At 37.1% G+C, this 19,663-nt stretch overlaps 1 protein-coding gene across 1 annotated transcript in view; it reads left to right on the forward strand.

Moving 5' to 3' along the window:
* LOC126456893 (mitochondrial uncoupling protein Bmcp) overlaps positions 1-19,663 on the forward strand; it is a 106,634-nt gene that overhangs the window by 34,168 nt on the left and 52,803 nt on the right. The window contains exons 3-4 of the mRNA XM_050092731.1: positions 14,503-14,650; positions 14,739-15,006. Of these exons, the coding sequence (XP_049948688.1) occupies positions 14,503-14,650; positions 14,739-15,006 (416 nt within the window). The remainder of the gene's footprint in view (positions 1-14,502; positions 14,651-14,738; positions 15,007-19,663) is intronic.

Here is a 19,663-nt window from a genome sequence, read left to right on the forward strand (position 1 = left end):
AATGACCTTCCGGACAAAGTTAATACTGAACTCAGACTTTTTGCAGATGATGCAGTTGTTTATAGTGTAGTACTGTTTGAAAGAAGCTGCATAAATATTCAGTCAGATCTCGATAATATTTATATATGGTGCAAAGATTGGCAACTTTCTTCAAAAAAATGTAAGCTTGTGGACTTGTGCACTTCACAAAACTAAAAAAACATAGATCCTATAATATCAATAAAACAGTTAGAATCCTCCTACAAACACCTAGGTGTAACACTTCATAGGGAGATGAAATGGAATCATCACATGGGCTCAGTAATAGGTAATGCGAGTGACAGACTTCGGTTTATTGGTAGAATACTAGGAAAATGCACTCAGTCAAAAATGGAGATCACTCATAAATCACTTGTGCAACCTATTCTGGAATATTGCTTGAGTGTGTGTGACCTGGGCTAAGTAGAAATAACAGGGGTTTATTGAAGTTTTACAGAGAATGGCAGCACGAAAGGTCACAGCTTTTGTTTCACTTGTGTGAGGGTCACAAGATGCTGAAAAAACTGAACTGGCAGACTCTTTATGATAGATGTAAACTATCCTTAGAGAGCCTACTTGCAAAATTTCAAGAACCACCTTTAAATGTGATTCTAGGAATATGTTACAACCCTATGCTTAATTACTCACTTTGGGATCATAAGGACAAGATTATATTAATTACATCACACACAGTGACATTTAAATAATCATTCTTCCCACACACAATACATGAGTGGAATGGGAGGACTACTAAATGGTATAATAGAACCTATACTCTGTGATGGACTTTACAGTCATTAGCAGAGTGTAAATGTAGTGTTACATGTAGTCTGTTGTTTCCATTTTATTCTCAATATTTTGATGACTGACCCAGCCATCTCCTTCACCTGCTGCAAGTTTACTATTGTGTATACTTGCCACATGTACTCCAACCAGAAAAGTTGATAGCTTTATTTCATTAGTAATAAATAGCTTGAAATAGAGAATAAGAGAGAAGAGATGTAGGCTTGATCAACTTTTGTCATGCAGAAGTAAATTCGCAACAAATATAATGTTTCTTATGTTTCAGACAAAGCTTGTAATATTAAACAGAATGGTCGTGATTTGTTGGGTACTTAATAGCTGTAAGAAAGCTTAATAGTGTAATAGCAAAAATCTTGTTTTTGTAGATATCTAGGACAGACAAATAGGTTCCAGCCGTAGTATCGTAATGTGAAAAGCATTGTTTATGTAAAATCCTGACTTCATGGCATTTAGTAAATGAGCAGAACCTATTTTTCTGTCCATTTTGTAAGTATCCTGCATTCTTTTTTTGCTTTGTTTAGACAATTTGTTTCTTACATGCTTTCAGTGTTATTTAAATTTGCCCTCTTTATTTCATTTTTTAATTAGATTTACATTTTTCCCCATGTTTACACTGACTTTCATGTGATGGATGTCATTCGCTTGTTTCAACAGTGAACTGACAAGAGTTATTTCTAATAGGTTTGTGGATGTGGTGTTACTTAGAGAACACCTTTGAGGCACATCTTAATCAAAATGTATCTTGAGTTTTCACCCCAAAGCAGCTAGAAAAATGATTTTCGCCAAAAATTTTTGGAAGAGACTTTCAGAAGCTCTTCAGTTTCACCAACAAAGGGAATTCATGAATATGTGACAATTATTATTTGTCTAAAGACTGCTTGTAGGTAAGTACCAAAAATTGTGTATGGAAAATGCACAGCTTTAATAGGGTAGAGGAATTATTTGATTTAAAATTCATTATATGCTAATGTTAGTAAAACACCACAATGTTATACATGCTGTCATCTTATCCATGTACACAGCTGATCAAGTGTTCTTCCTCCAGCTCTTTAGTTAAGGTTTGAAGTTCCTCTCGTGGCATGTTGTACTCTATTCTGACACCAAGCAGTTTCTTCTCTGGTTCCTACATTTAATTTCCTCTGCATGTAGTTTTGTTAATGGCGCTCCAACAGTGAGCATGTATAAAGCTAGCTTGTTTAGTGGTGTTTTTTCTGCTCCTGTCACCTGATTCATTGCTTCTTGTGAGGTAAATACCAATATCTTACTCGCAACCAGCTCAACTTTATAGATAGTCTCCTAAATTAGACACTCACACATAGGATGGTGAAATTAAAACAATTCATTTGCTGTATTTGAAGGAGACCAGCAGGAATCATATTTGGCAGAAACTACGTCCAAATCTTGTAGCGGCCAAACTGTTGTAGGTATATTAATTGACTAAAGGTATCTACCACAGCTATGGAGGTGTATATGTCAAATACTTGGAATTATCAGAGGTTGTCAGCTGATAGGGAACTAAGATGTCTGAAAATGTTAAGATTCAGGTATGTCGTGTTAATATCCTTTTCACGTATCTAATAACAGATCCATTATTAGCTCGTTTGATACACATAATGTTCAGTTATTTTGTAGATTAATTGAATTACCTATTAGATGTCAACAAAACATGATAACAAGAATGAAAAAAAGAGATGCTTTCTACATATTCCACAACAATTTGTATTCTTTCACTAAACTGTTTAATTACAGTTTGTAGTAAGCAAATGAAAACTTTCCCAAAATCACCCAAGAACACAATATCCAAGAGTAATAGTTGGACACTTGAGTAGATGAACCCTGCGGTTCCCATATTGTACAGTCCACCTAAAGTACATAAGCATGGCGCCCCAGTGGGTCCAGTTGGGCCATCCGTCTGAGTCCTTATTCTGTGCACAATTTTAATCAGGCCACAAGTTTCAATTAAGAATTAATTTTCTTAAAGATTAGACCTTCAATTGCATAATCAAATACTCGGTTCAGAAATGTACTCCCTGTTAATTTGATAGATAGAGAACTAAATTACATCATCGAAACAAAATCATAAATTAAGCAAATGGTTCATATCAAAAATTCTATAGCCCTTGTGGATTAAATTAATGATTTGCCAGTTTTACCTGGTTCCAAACTAGTCTTACTCAACATTAAAATTTTTTTTATAAATTTACCTGCAATGTGTTCTTTAATGCAGAACCGATATGAATGTGATATAATTATACGATATGATCTTTGCTAATAAAACCAATATAAAACAGAATTTTCATCTGTTCCAGAATATTATTTACATTGAAGCAGATGGTCTAGCTATTGGATCCCCTTCCCTCCGTCCATTACTATCCATAATTTTAGTGGACACTTTTGAACAATGGCTGTTGTGAAACCTCCTGACAGGTTAAAACTGTGTGCCCAATTAGGACTCGAACCTTTCCTTTTGTGGGCAATGCTCTTACGGACTGAGTATCCAGGCATGACTTATGACCTGCTTTCACTCTCTCTCTTCTGCCAGTATCTCTCTCCTGCTTTTGAAATTTTGTAAAAATTCTCCTGCGCCTTGCCAGACTAGCTTTCCTAGAATAAAGGATATTGTGGAGAAATATAGCCATTGCCTAGACCTCGGCAGTTCAAGTTCTGTCCCAGTATAGAGTTTTAATGTGACAAGAAACTTCAAAACGCTAAAGAGTGAAAGATCACTCGGAAAACAATCTCCTATGTTGTGACTAATCCATTTCTCCACAATATCCTTTCTTCCAGGAGTGCTAGTCCGGCAAGGTATGAAGGAAGGTTTTTGTTAAGTTTGGAAAGTAGTGGGAAGGGTATCGACAAGAGTGAAACTGTTTGGGGCATTTGCATATCGTACCTGGATAGCTCAGTCAATAAGGCCATTACTTGTCAAAGGCAAAGACCTGGGTTTGAGTCCTGATTCTGCACACAATTTTAATCAGCTCAGAAGTTTCAATTAAGTATTAATTTTCTTAAAAATTAGGTCTTCAGTTGTATAATCAAATACTGGGTTCAGATATGTGCACGATGCGCAGTGCTGTGCTGTACCTGAGGATTGATATATTCTGACCATTAAATACGTTGTTCGAACACTTAAATTTCCAAGATGATTAAAATAAATTCGCAGTATAGGAGGGAGTCATTTCTGGAAATGTCTTGGACCTTAGTAAAGGCTTTAGAACATACAGCCACACATTACATTCTATACAAATAAAAATGACATAAAAGTGTACCATTTCTGTGTTCTAGTCAGCATGAATCGGGGGGGGGGGGGGGGGGGGCATGATCCCAAATATTGACATGAGTTCAAAGACTTTTATGTAAATGTTAAATTTCTGTAAATAAAGACATCCATATTGTACTAACAATAACATACTTAAATTTTTATTCAACAGTTTAGATACTCCAAAGCCGTTGGCACAAAGTGATGTCTGTAATTTCATCTGCAGGCATTTTGAAGAATAATATGTCGGTCAGTCAAGCAGCAACATAATTGTCATTTTGGGAAGCACTGTCATTGCTGTAGAAATTGTTTTTCGCCTATTTATTTAACTGGATGACAATGGCAGGTTGTATGCATACAATACTGTACAGTTGTCTTCAGGTCCATTGTTGCAGTATAACATAGAGACACAGTGGTTGCCACACTGCTTAAGGCAATGTTAAGCAGTACGACAACATATTCTCCTCTGTATTATGAGGTTACTTGCACTGTAACATAGGATCAGAAGGGGACTGTAGATTGCAGTTAAAACCAATAATTGTATAAATAAAATCCTTGGTGATTGTTAGAAGAAATATAAAAGTTTACTTTTTTCTCTTTAATCTGTCCGTATATAGGAGAAGTATGTAGTTACAGTAATATCATTTTTAAATTATGGCTATTTATTTTTGTATGAAGTATCTTTAAAATAGTTATCATAATTTGAAATGCAGTAACTTCTGTATTGCCTTACACTTTTGTCTTCATAAGTTACAACTACCAGTTGTCACCTGTGATGATCTAAGAAGTCAAAAACAGGTTAGTGGCGAATAAAAATTGTTGTAGAAGATTTTCTTAATTTCTTCAATTTTAATTTGAAAAAATTACTTAAAAATACAGGTCGGACTTGATAATGTCTGGGAGTCTCAAAATACTTGAAATAATATTTTTTAAATTTCCTCCCTTTTTTTTTTTTTTTTTTTTTTTTTTTTTTTTTTTTTTTTTTTTTTTTTTTTTTTTTTTTGCTCTTAGTGTGAATTTTACTTTGATATCACTTTCTGCAAAGGTGAAAGTTGCTTTCTGTATTTTTTCAAAAATTAAGAGAGATTAATAATGAGATGTATCAAATATTAGAACCACCTATATTTTCTTTTGTGTCCTACAAATCGCCGTCAAGTGCAAAGCACAGAGTGCTTGGTGTGAGAAGTACTAAAGTCACTGTGGTATTCAGTTGCATCTATTAAGTACAGTAAGATCGCATTTTGTTATTGTTCCTTGTGAAATGCTTTTAACAGTTATGATGACTGGAAAAGTTATTCAAGACAGCAAGTCTCCAGAAAGTGACAGTGGACATATATTTGATAAATATTTCTGCTAAACTTATATACTTATTGTTAATAAACATTCACTAAATGAGTATAATCATATATGCTCCCTTAGTATACTAAAATGTCTAAAATTTTTAGAATGACAAAGAAAAATGTGGGAAAAGCTGTTAAATACTGCTGCTTGGAATTTACCTCATATTATTTGGAATTATTTTTATTCCTCACCATTTTGTTACTATAATTGTAAATTCATTGCATGGAAGTCTGAATGCAGTTGTTTTATTATTTTCAGATGTTTTCGTGCCTTCTGCCACTGATTAAAACCCTTTGTCTTGTGGTAGCTTATATGACTGTGAGGTTGCACATTCTTTTCTGTGATTATACCAGAGCATTGCTAATCTGGGTTCTAGTCCTCTGTAACTCTTCTTATTGGACCTAATGCAGTGGTTGATTTGTAATGGTAGACACAGGTTCGCTGTACTGTTACCACCGATAAAAAAAAAAAAAAAAAAAAAAAAGACTGAGCCATTGATTTTACGATGTGGTATGATACAACTTTTGCTGTGGTTGTAGTGATGTGAAACAAATGTTGTATTCACACTTCTAAAATGCTCATAAGTTAACATAACATTTTAAGAAGTCTAAACTTCAAAAACATCTCCTTGAAGATCACAGTACTGGAACCTCTTTCTTACAAATCAAGCACTGACCTAATACAATTAAAATTTAGTGGATACCTGTGTTCCGCTTAATTTGTTCTGCTGCACTCAAAATGCTCATAAGTTAACATAACGTTTTAAGAATTCTAAACTTCTAAAACATCTGGGAGGTCACAGTACTGGAACCTCTTTCTTTTCTTACAAATTAAGCACTGACCTAATATAATTAAAGTTTAGTGGATACCATGAACCATGGACCTTGCCGTTGGTGGGGAGGCTTGCCCTGAAGAGGGGCAGCAGCCTTTTCAGTAGTTGTAAGGGCAACAGTCTGGATGATTGACTGATCTAGCCTTGTAACAATAACCAAAACGGCCTTGCTGTGCTGGTACTGCGAACGGCTGAAAGCAAGGGGAAACTACGGCCGTAATTTTTCCCAAGGGCATGCAGCTTTACTGTCTGATTAAATGATGATGGCGTTCTCTTGGGTAAAATATTCCGGAGGTAAAATAGTCCCCCATTTGGATCTCCGGGCGGGGACTACTCAATAGGATGTCGTTATCAGGAGAAGGAAAACTGGCATTCTACGGATCAGAGCTTGGAATGTCAGATCCCTTAATCGGGCCGGTAGGTTAGAAAATTTAAAAAGGGAAATGGATAGGTTAAAGTTAGATATAGTGGGAATTAGTGAAGTTCGGTGGCAGGAGGAACAAGACTTCTGGTCAGGTGACTACAGGGTTATAAACACAAAATCAAATAGGGGTCATGCAGGAGTAGGTTTAATAATGAATAGGAAAATAGGAATGCGGGTAAGCTACTACAAACAGCATAGTGAAAGCATTATTGTGGCCAAGATAGATACGAAGCCCACACCTACTACAGTAGTACAAGTTTATATTCCAACTAGCTCTGCAGATGACGAAGAAATTGAAGAAATGTATGATGAAATAAAAGAAATTATTCGGATAGTGAAGGGTGCTGAAAATTTAATAGTCACGGGTGACTGGAATTTGGTAGTAGGAAAAGGGAGAGAAGGAAACGTAGTAGGTGAATATGGATTGGGGCTAAGAAATGAAAGAGGAAGCCACCTAGTAGAATTTTGCACAGAGCACATGTGGTTTAAGAATCATGAAAGAAGGTTGTATACATGGAAGAACCCTGGAGATACTAAAAGGTATCAGATAGATTATATAATGGTAAGACAGAGATTTAGGAACCAGGTTTTAAATTGTAAGACATTTCCAGGGGCAGATGTGGACTCTGACCACAATCTATTGGTTATGACCTGTAGATTAAAAATGAAGAAACTGCAAACAGGTGGGAATTTAAGGAGATGGGACCTGGATAAACTGAATGAACCAGAGGTTGTACAGAGTTTCAGGGCGAGCATAAGGGAGCAATTGACAGGAATGGGGGAAAGAAATGCAGTAGAAGAAGAATAGGTAGCTCTGAGGGATGAAGTAGTGAAGGCAGCAGACGATCAAGTAGGTAAAAAGAAGAGGGTTAGTAGAAATCCTTGGGTTACAGAAGAAATATTGAATTTAATTGATGAAAGGAGAAAATATAAAAATGCAGTAAATGAAGCAGGCAAAAAGGAATACAAACGTCTCAAAAATGAGATCGACAGGAAGTGCAAAATGGCTAAGCAGGGATGGCTAGAGGACAAATGTAAGGATGTAGAGGCTTATCTCACTAGGGGTAAGATAGATATTGCCTACAGGAAAATTAAAGAGACCTTTGGAGATAAGAGAACCACTTGTATGAACATCAAGAGCTCAGATGGAAACGCAGTTCTAAGCAAAGAAGGGAAAGCAGAAAGGTGGAAAGAGTATATAGAGGGTCTATACAAGGGAGATGTACTTGAGGACAATATTATGGAAATGGAAGAGAATGTAGTTGAAGATGAAATGGGAGATACGATACTGTGTGAAGAGTTTGACAGAGCACTGAAAGACCTGAGTGGAAACAAGGCCCCCGGAGGAGACAATATTCCATTGGAACTACTGACGGCCTTGTGAGAGCCAGTCCTGACAAAACTCTACCATCTGGTGAGCAAGATGTATGAAACAGGCGAAATAACCTCAGACTTCAAGAAGAATATAATAATTCCAATCCCAAAGAAAGCAGGTGTTGACAGATGTGAAAATTACCGAACAATCGGTTCAATAAGCCACAGCTGCAAAATACTAACATGAATTCTTTACAGACGAATGGAAAAACTAGTAGAAGCCGACCTCGGGGAAGATCAGTTTGGATTCCGTAGAAATACTGGAACACGTGAGGCAATACTGACCTTACGACTTATCTTAGAAGAAAGATTAAGGAAAGCCAAACCTACGTTTCTAGCATTTGTAGACTTAGAGAAAGCTTTTGACAATGTTGACTGGAATACTCTCTTTAGAATTCTAAAGGTGGCAGGGGTAAAATACAGGGAGCGAAAGGCTATTTGCAATTTTTACAGAAACCAGATGGCAGTTATGAGAGTCAAGGGGTATGAAAGGGAAGCAGTGGTTGGGAAGGGCCTGTCCCCGATGTTATTCAATCTGTATATTGAGCAAGCAGTAAAGGAAACAAAAGAAAAATTCGGAGTAGGTATTAAAATCCATGGAGAAGAAATAAAAACTTTGAGGTTCGCCGATGACATTGTAATTCTGTTAGAGACAGCAAAGGACTTGGAAGAGCAGTTGAATGGAATGGACAGTGTCTTGGAAGGAGGATATAAGATGAACATCAACAAAAGCAAAACGAGGATAATGGAATGTAGTCGAATTAAGTCGGTTGATGCTGAGGGAATTAGATTAGGAAAGGAGGCACTTAAAGTAGTGAAGGAGTTTTGCTATTAGGGGAACAAAATATCTGATGGTGGTCGAAGTAGAGAGGATATAAAATGTAGACTGGCAATGGCAAGGAAAGCGTTTCTGAAGAATAGAAATTTGTTAACATCGAGTATAGATTTAAGTGTCAGGAAGTCATTTCTGAAATTATTTGTATGGAGTGTAGCCATGTATGGAAGTGAAACATGGACAATAAATAGTTTGGACAAGAATAGAATAGAAGCTTTTGAAATGTGGTGCTACAGAAGAATGCTGAAGATTAGATGGGTAGATCACATAACTAATGAGGAAGTATTGAATAGGATTGGGGAGAAGAGAAGTTTGTGGCACAACTTGATCAGAAGAAGGGATCGGTTGGTAGGACATGTTCTGAGGCATCAAGGAATCACCAATTTCGTATTGGAGGGCAGTGTAGAGGGTAAAAATCGTAGAGGGAGACCAAGAGATGAATACACTAAGCAGATTCAGAAGTATGTAGGTTGCAGTAGGTACTGGGAGATGAAGAAGCTTGCACAGGATAGAGTAGCATGGAGAGCTGCATCAAACCAGTCTCAGGACTGAAGACCACAACAACACCACCTGTGTTCAACATAATTTGTCCTGCTGCACTCAAAATTTATGTTTAATCCTTATATAAAGTAAGAAGTAAATGTTTATTGTGGTGTCATAGACAGGGAAATTGGTTACCTGAAATGTTGGATGATGTATACATTTTGCAATGATGCATACATTTTGCGCTATGTTGTTTCAACAGCATGTTCAGAAACATAATTCCACTATATTTTATTGAAGTGCATATGACGTCAATCACTGCAGTCAATTGAAGACTCTTATGTTGTGGATTTATGTGAAAGAGCACACAGAGTGTACTATCACGAGAATAAAATCACTCATTTTTACAAAGCTCATGAAAAGCATATGAAAGTAAGAGTACTAACTAAATCAGTGAACAAATAATGACCCAGGAAGCAGATAGAATTAAGAAACAAGTGTGAGAAAGAACCGGAAGTTTTTAATGAAAATTCGTGGTTTTAAGGGGACCACACCCAGCCTATCTAACCCATGTTAATTTAAGCAAGTGTTTGACCCATTTCTGAAAAAACAATTTGATGCAGGACCTTAATATTTTCCCTGTATGTTACATGATGATAATAGAGTCAACTGTACTAAAATCTACTTTATCCATTTTATAGTTTTTAAGAAATACTTTTTTAAATTTATTAACAGAAAATATTAAGTTTTTTCTGCAGAAAATATTAAGTTTTTTCTGCAGAAAATAATTTTTTGTGAACTTCCTGATGAGGGAATATTAATTAATGTAGTACCAGAGGTGGCTTTTTATGTTATGCAGAGGCTCCAAAAATTTCATTCATTTATCTATGATAGTTTCTGATGTAATGGGGCATATGTACTGAAAATTTAGTTTGCAGGAAATTGACTTTAAAGAAAAAATTTTTGAAATTTGTAACTTAACAGTTTATTAAAAATGTCCTGCTACATATGATGGCCCTTCTTTGGCCTCTAGCAGGTCTTCCAGCTTCTTTTTCACCTTCCTGGATGTTTGTCTTGCTTTCTTGCACATATTAGATGCAGACCTGTCTGCATTGGCTATCCTCATTTTATCGCAGTGTTGCAGCCCAGTGATCATATTTTCACCAGTACAAATTCCCAGCTTTTTCAGTACGCAGCACTTTCCAATATTACCACAGTTGGATGTAATAACAGCATCATGAACTCGTAGCTTCATTGTATGCATGCCTACAAATACAGTTTTAGGAAGGTGGTTCCCAATTACGCTGTTGAAACATTCATTTGGATTCTGTGTCTGCCATTGCAGACATTTCCGTAGAAGGTGAGGATGAGCCAAGTCTCTGAAAATAGGTTTAATTGCTGTAATAACTGCAGCAGGAAGAGAATGCTGGTGAGAATAAGATTGTCCAGTTGCCTGAGCCTTATTTTATTTGCACCATGAATTTTCTCCTGCTGGACACAATCCATGACATGGCTTATCAGTAGAGGACTTATGGAAGAATATGGCCCAAACATCTATCTTCATTGCCTCCTAATTTTCTTTATATCTCCTAATTGTCTACCCGTAGTATACCTGCAAGTTTTCTATTTCAGTTTTAGTTAACTGACTCTGTCCGGTCAACAGTTTTCCATCTTCTAATTTTTTTCCTCTCGTATCAACAGTTAGTTTTCTCAGCCTTGTTCCCAAACGTTTTTGAACATGACCTACACATTCTATTTAGCTAATAATGGCATCTTCATATAGCTTAGAGTTCACCACATTGTTGTATGCCTTACTGTCACCATCGCCCAGATATTTGGTGTACCATACGCCTCTTGTTTCTACGGAGCAATGAAATATTTGTTGTACTCCATGAACTTCCATACCACCGCTTGTTCCTCTAAAATTAGCCACACAGTTGTGTTCTTTATGTTCATTGACTTTACAACATTTGCAATATTTAGACATTATCTCCACATCTAACACTTTACTGGTGTCTACACTCATGGCAGTCACTACTCCATTCCTTTTTTCTGCCAACTTCCATCAATTGCAACTGCAATATCCGAACATCCATCATTTTCTTCCACTGCTTCCCTAGCAGCCAGTCTTGCTTTCCTCACTGACCTCACATACAGCTTTCTCTAATATTGCAGTCAGTTTTTCAAATTTATTTGGTGATTGATGTAAGTTCATCACTGAACAAAATGTTCTCCCTGCAGCCATGCCCTTGCCAATGGTCATAAGGCATAAACTAATCTAGTATTGATTTCATAAGGACCACTTGCATCTGGTTTTGAAAAACTCATAAATGAAATCAGAGCTGAGCATTTAGTGCAAATTAAATCCAAAGCAATTGCTAGGCCTTTTCTCCCACTGGAGCTCTCACAAATTTTCACACTCTGTGACTCACCACACTGTCTACATTGTACAAATTTAGAAATTACATCCGATAATATTCTCAAATATATAATAATGTTACTGCACCCCATGTCACTTGCAGTAAATTCGTTGTAACTCTCTTGAAATGGCGAGAGCTTCTTTGATGATGCACTTGTTGAAGAATTACAATTAGAAACATCGTTGCCAGGCGACATAACCTCTTGTACAGAAAGCTTTCTAAACTTCTTTCCTCTAAATTGTCATTTCTTGAAAATGCCTTTACGTTTAGTCATCTTCAATAAACACAACAAAACACATGTAAACAAGCACTACAAATGTAAGTATAACAACTACTCGCAATCACACTTGAACAAAACTAACCGTGTATTTGAAAGCATGTTGTTTACAAACAGCAGAAACAAAAGAATACCGACCGTTGCATTCCAAGGATAGCCAACACATTCGGGAGTAAATAAAGAAAAAAGGGGGGAAAAAAAAATCTCTAACGTGCAATCTAGGGGATATAAAGATCTAAAATATATGCAGAAAAGTGGGCGTGGCACATAAACACAGGTGGTAGGAAAATGCTCTTTAAATGCTCGGTAAAAAAAATTTTCAGCAAAATCTTTTTCAGAGTACTTAAATAAAACCTTGATCTATCGAAATATGATGAAAACCAAAAATCGATTTTTTTCGACCTGAACCATGTTGTGGTCCTCTTAAGGATAATCACCTCTCACTTCTTTAATGCACTGTCTCAAGCCACTTAAAGACTGATGATTTGTCTCCTTGGTAATGTTGTTTAGAAATACTTTTAGGCAGGGACAACCAGTTTTAGAACTAGAAAAAGTATACCCATGGATGATATCTTTCTCTTATTGTAACTGAAAGAAATCAGATGGAAGCCAATCAGAGCTGTAAGATGAATGCAGAAGTGCCCACATCAGGATTTCTCCAGAATAGGTTTCATTTTAGTCACACTATGAGCAGAAATGTGTAATTCTAACTCCTGAAATCTTTTGAAAGTTAATGAAAATCTCCTCCAGTTGCTGATAAGAAAGTTATGAAGTCCACATGATTAATTTTGGCTGTTATATTAGGCCATTATCAAGTGTCTCTGAAAGCTATGCTGAAGAAAAGACTGTCAAATGATAAAATGCTTCTCTACAGCATAACTTTCAGATACACTTGATAATGGTGTAATATAAAGGCTGAAACCAGTCCTATGGACTTCATTAAGTTCTTATTAGGAACTGGAGCATCTTTTCATTAATTGAACGTACAGTTGCGAAAGCTATGCGCTCTGAACATTGAGAAACTAATAATTATTTTGAAAAGCGTAGGAAGGTGTACCATAGTATACATGTCTTTACTTTTCTGGCTTCTTAATGTGTGGCTGTTTTGATGTTTGCCAACAGAGGATGAAAATATACACAATTGTTTCACTAAATTTATGTTCACTCTTACAGTTTCAAATTTTAAATTTGATTTTTGACTACCGGATTTAAATTCTTGAGCAAGATAATAGTGGTTGTGCAGATCCATTTAAAATATTACAGTGGGTGTATTGGGAGAACCATTGACATCTGCTGCTCACTGTTGAACATAGAACATGTTTTCATTGGTAGAACCAATTCTTGGCACGCAAACATTCATTTTCAAAGGAATTTCTGTTCTATTCAGTTATGTTCAAACAATGAGGATCATGGATGTGGAGGAAGGAGAATATCCAAATACCAAATTGCCAGTCAGGAGTTGCTCAAGCTACTGATTAACATTAAAATCCAGTTCAATATAATTTTAAAAAATCATAATATCACAGTGCTTCAATTTTAGTTTAATGTCTGACTGTGATTGAATAGTGTGCAGGGCATAACAGTGAAGATAAATCCACCACTTTTAATAGTTATCTGTTAACCTGCAATGATATTCTGCTACAGACCATTTCTCTTGAAAATGTTATTTCTTCATTTCCATAAGCAATATTTCCATTCCAGTCACATACACTACCAGTACATCTTAAAACTTGTGTAAATCTATCCCTTCTCCTTGCATTCATTGTCCAGTTTGATGATTACCTACATACCTGTCTCCTTGATGTGTTATATTATATTACCTCACTTGGTAGATGTAATTAGGTTTTCTTACATTGTAAAATCATGGTGATTGCAAAGAACTGAATGAGTAATTGCTCCATAACTCAAATATTGTAGTGATTCTGTTCAGCATTTTGTTGTTTAATGCACAGTGTCTCGTGTTAATGAGTGTACTGTGACTCTTAAAGCACATATTGGTAGTGCACCATTTTAATTTGCTGACTAAAGAGTATATTATTGTTAATTGCTTCAATCTAGGAATTTTTTAATTATTTTGAAAACCACATTTGATACATTAAGAAATTTAAAGCAGGGTGCAAAGTGTCAGCTGCATCACTAACCATAATGGTTAATCGTGCGTGGATTAAATCTTGTCGTACAAGCTTCAGTCTGTATTGAATGCCGTGAAAGTGAAATAGTCTGCCCTAAACCATAACTATTATAGAACTGTCCTGTCATGCATGTTTGTCTTCTCATACACTTTGTGTTGGTGTATATACTGTGTGAATGTTACAGACCACTATTGGAAAATCATCAGTTTGACTTACAGTGCTGCCCCATACATACAATAATATGAACAAAATTATATCTGTAGTATTCAGAATAATGAAATTGACAATTATTGTAATCCGTAGGTACATTTCCAATTGATACTACGAAGACTCGTCTGCAAATTCAGGGGCAGAAAATTGATAGCAACTATGCTGAGCTCAAGTATCGTGGAATGATTGATGCTTTTTGTAAGATAACAAAGAAAGAAGGTTTTGGGGCATTATACGCTGGGTGAGCATGTGCAGATAATAAGTGTATTTTCTAAATAATTTTTGTGAACTTGTCCACCATATTTAGTTTCCTGCTTTGCTTGTTCCAGTATTTGGCCCGCTGTTCTAAGGCAAGCCACCTACGGCACGATAAAATTTGGCACGTATTATTCGTTGAAACGCATTGTTTCGCAAGGCAAGGAAGATGACGTTGCCGTCAATGTGTGTTGTGCAGTTATTGCAGGCATGGTCTCCAGTGCAATTGCCAATCCAACAGATGTACTTAAGGTGCGCATGCAAGTGCTGGGTGGCCAGAGAGGATTGCTTGACTGTTTCCAAGAAGTTTATCGGTATGAAGGAGTTGGTGGGCTGTGGAGGGTAAGTTTTATTTCCCACTTTATCCAGTAACATAAACTGTAAGGCTCTGCAGACAGAACTAAAATTGTAATGTGTGATGTGCTGCTTTCTAATCAGGGTTGGCTGTATGTTTTCAGAATTACTAAATAGAGTTTAACTTTACTTAGCAATTCCTATCAGGACAAATACAGGGGCATAATGCTCATCATGGCTGTGACATTTGATTAGCCACACACCTGCCTCTTGGGATAATGGCAAATGGTGAGCAACTCAGCGAGCTCAGGTGACTGGGTGCAGATTTGGCGAACCTGGGTTTCCTGAGCTCCTCTAGCTGGTTGTGGGACAGAATTGGCTTATGATTAACAATGTTCAAAATCTTACAGTGGTCAAGTGGATCCCACTGCCACCCAACCTTCAAAGGGAGCTCGACATGTTAGCCCTCCAGAAAAATCAACACTTTCTACTACAAATGTGAACAGTAGCTTGATACAGATGTGTTGAAATGTAATTAAGGAAAATTTAACCAAGAACACATTAGAGGGGACGACAGTAACCCATCAACTTCCTTCCACCACTTGAAGACAATGACACACGTGGGAGATGTAGAACAGGCTGTCAAGGTTTTACACATCACACAAAGAGGACCAGAAATGGATATTCTGAAAGAGATGGAAATATATTCACACAAACAAAATTACCATCAAGAAAGTTGAAGTGTATAAATCGATTTGAAACAGAAACATTACATAGAAAATTTTGTTGAAGTTATTGTCCCAAACTCTGGATGAGTAGAAAAAGAAAATCAGAGATCATGTTACTGTGAAATTAAAGATCAGGAAATTGTTACAAATGTCATGCATTACAATGCTATCTGGCATAACCATTAAAAAAAAATTATGAATGTAGAACCACATGAATGCGAATCATACAAGCAGTATAATGTAGCTGGTAAGAAGAAAGATATGACCTACAGAATACCATAGAAGCAAACAGCCTGTAACCACATAACATTGCTGACTCAACTACCACTACAGTTGTCAAGTAACATCATTATGAAATAAACTCTCTTAATTAAACATCTTCACAAATATCTGCTCCAGCAAAAGTTTAAAACCTAATGTAGCTCCATCAACACCAAAGGAGCATACATATGCAGTAGTGTGACAGCAACTGAGACATCGATGTCATATGGATATCAAGACCGCCTGATGTGCATAGCAACCACAATTCTATAAAAGTTAAATTATCTGCTTCAAAATTTGAAATATTGTACCATACTACGTGCTTTCCATAGACCTGAAGGTGGCAGTCATGGATAAATAGCCCTATTGTAGTAAACAATATAATTGAACACAGCAGTTTGCTGTCTCATATCATAATATATAATGTCCATATGTGAATAAATATGAGATAGAATATCTGGCCAGTATTTCACCAGAAGGTGAAATATACTTGCATAAAAGTAAAAGTGGCAATATCATCTTAGCTTTTGGAACTCCTAGATGCTTCGTCGGGCAGTAGAGGGGGATAGAATGGGAAAGGTTAAAACAGAAAGACAGGTCACTCAGACTCCATGATGAGAAGGACCCACTTTCAATGAGAATATCTTTGTCCATCCTCCTCCTCACTACAGGTGAGTTCCTCTCATGCTGCAGTCTGAATGACCAATCTTTCCCTTTTACTCTGTACTACTCTATCCCTCTCTCTTATCCAAGACCAGCGAGGTGGCGCAGTGGTTAGACACTGGACCCGCATTCGGGAGGACGACGGTTCAATCCCGCGTCCGGCCATCCTGATTTAGGTTTTCCGTGATTTCCCTAAATCACTCCAGGCAAATGCCGGGATGGTTCCTCTGAAAGGACATGGCCGACTTCCTTCCCCATCCTTCCCTAATCCGATGAGACCGATGACCACGCTGTCTGGTCTCCTTCCCCAAAACAACCAACCAATCTTATCCAATGAAGCATATAGCTGTTTCAAAAGCTAGGATAATGTCATCAATTGTACTTGTTCTGTGTGTGTGTGTGTGTGTGTGTGTGTGTGTGTGTCTGCAGCAGTAAACACTTAGTCTCCTGAAGGTAAGTAATTACCAGCAATTATGTCTCACCTTTTTTATATTCAGCATGCACTGGAATGAATCACATCACTCGAATCAGTAAAACACCTTGGAAATGGGTGTTATTAACAAAAACAAGCTGTGCTAAACAAGCTGAGCAGCTGCTTAAGTGCAAGAAGGTTGGGGAATTACTTTAAGTGGTAGAAAAGCATAATACCCGTAAGTCAAGCAGAAGTTTGGTTTCTTGACATAATATTATGAATATGTAGACAAAAGATTAACTGATGGAATGATACCTTGAGGGAGTAACAGAGATAACAAAACATGATGAAGCGTGTCAATGGCAAGCTTCAAAAGACTGATGCCTTTATTCCAATATTTGACTCACTGAACTTACTGGTGTATATTAAGGCAGGATTCCTTGAACTGAAAGTGTTGCCGTATATTCCTAACCCCTTTGCAATAATATTATGAGAAGGAAAGTTGCTACTGACCATATAGCGGGGATGCTGAGTCACAATAAGCACCCACACACACACACACACACGACTGCTGTCTCAGGCAACTGAAAGCATGGGCATGGTTTCAGTTGCCTGAGACTGTAGTCTGTGTGTGTATGTGTGTGTGTGTGTGTGTGTGTGTGTGTGTATTCATGTCTGTCGTTGGCAAAGGCCAGTGGCCGAAAGCTTTAACTGTGAAAGTCTTTTTTTTTGTTGTGCCCATCTGTGACTCAGCATCTCCGCTGTATGATGAGTAGCAACTTCCCTTCTCATAATATTGTTACATTCCTTCCTGGATTTCCCATTGTTTGATTTTAACTCCCTGCAATGTTTTAAATTTCAGTGATACAGCCACAGAACTCTTGCCTGCCAACAGTGTGTGATATGGTAGATATGGTGAAGTGGGAGTCTTTTTCTCTTCCAGAATGCTTTGTTAATGGTGGTGGTGATCAGGGAGTATGGAATAAAGCTGCAAAATATTTGAGGACCAAAGGTGCGTGCAGGAGATTAAAATAATCAAGAGGATATCCTATGCTAAATCAAAAAGCATAGCATCTGCAGACATTAACAATGTTATTTGCATCAGGGGGGACCTGTAATAATGGATGACATGTCCTGCAGATGCAGACCTGTAGTGTAAGCAAAAATACACGTTACTTCAAGTGTAGTTGCAAAACAGCAACTGTTTCCATTTTGGTAACAAGCAAAACAATTGTACAGAATACCAAAGACGCCAAGAGGGCAGTCACACCACAACCAAGAATGTCACAGAGAGCAACAAACAGCATGCCAAAACATCCATCACTGCCAGCATTGCCATTGATAGAGAAATATCACATGGATAAATAAAAACATAAAAGGGGTTAAGTGCAAAGCCATTAGATCATCTAACACGTGAGAGTGGGCTTCTTATGCCAATTTTAGATTTTCAACAGAAAAGAGAGAGAGTGTGTGTGTGTGTGTGTGTGTGTGTGTGTGTGTGTGTGTGTGTGCGTGTGTGTGTGTGTGTGTTTTATTTTAACCATTCTCATCACTTTTTGGGGTTTTGTACCTCAGTTGGTAAAAATGGAACCCTTATAGGATCACTTTGTTGTCTGCCTGACATCCCCTGGTAGTCTGTGCCTATGACACGTATAGCATCTGTAATATTTCAAAGCAAAGTAATGCTGGTAATTGATGCAGAATTGCACTTCCATTGTTTGGAATAAGATTGCAACCTCTCATAAAATTCCATTGAAGCATACCATAGAACATTTTGGCATTTGCATGACAGCAGTAGCCCTATGGCTGGCTGTAACATTCTCTTCTCTGGAGACTCTCTCCCCTGGAGACTCCCATCAAATCATATCAGTTATTGCAACAGGGACGAGAGCAGACAAATTCAATACATTGCTAGTTAGTGTAGAATGTTTATATAACTCCAAGACTAATAAAATAAAAGGAAAATTACAGTAGTGAATGTGAAATTATACAAAAAATTTAAATCTAAAACTTAAAAAGTCTTGGAAATCCTGGGACTGATATCTTGCCAGTATTGATATCGATAACAGCAAAAAGTGTCAAGATTCTCGATCCGTGGGATGGATGAACTATTTATAAAAGCCTGCATAACTAAGTTGTACAGGATCCTTGGAGTGTGAGTCATACTCTTACTTGTGTAGTTTTTTTTTAATATACTTGACCTGTAAATGAGGGGACGGTTTTAAATTTCAAAGATTTGATGAAGGTTCTGGGATGCATATTTGTTGTTGTTGTTATACTCGGGTGACCTAAAGGCAAGGTACCGCGAGGCACTGATCATTTTAAAATACCCTAGTCACATATCTTGTGGAGCAGAGTCTGTTCCAGTTTATAAAGCTTTTGTACAATTCTGACTACACTATGGATGCGTGGTATATGGATCAGCAAGACCTAATTACATTAAGATCAATGATGTCATCCACCATGAGGGGATTAGGATGGCCACAGGCACCTAGACTCACGTCTGAGACAGAGTAGCTGCCCTTGTCACCTGGCAGCAGCTCCTCATGGTGCGTCAGGTGTGCAGGTGCTCTACTGTTCTAGATTTTCTGGCTTACAAAACCATTACACACATTCCTGTGGGAACAATTTTTGCAACTGA

This window comes from Schistocerca serialis, chromosome 2, assembly GCF_023864345.2.
Source record: "Schistocerca serialis cubense isolate TAMUIC-IGC-003099 chromosome 2, iqSchSeri2.2, whole genome shotgun sequence".
Lineage (NCBI taxonomy): Eukaryota > Metazoa > Arthropoda > Insecta > Orthoptera > Acrididae > Schistocerca > Schistocerca serialis.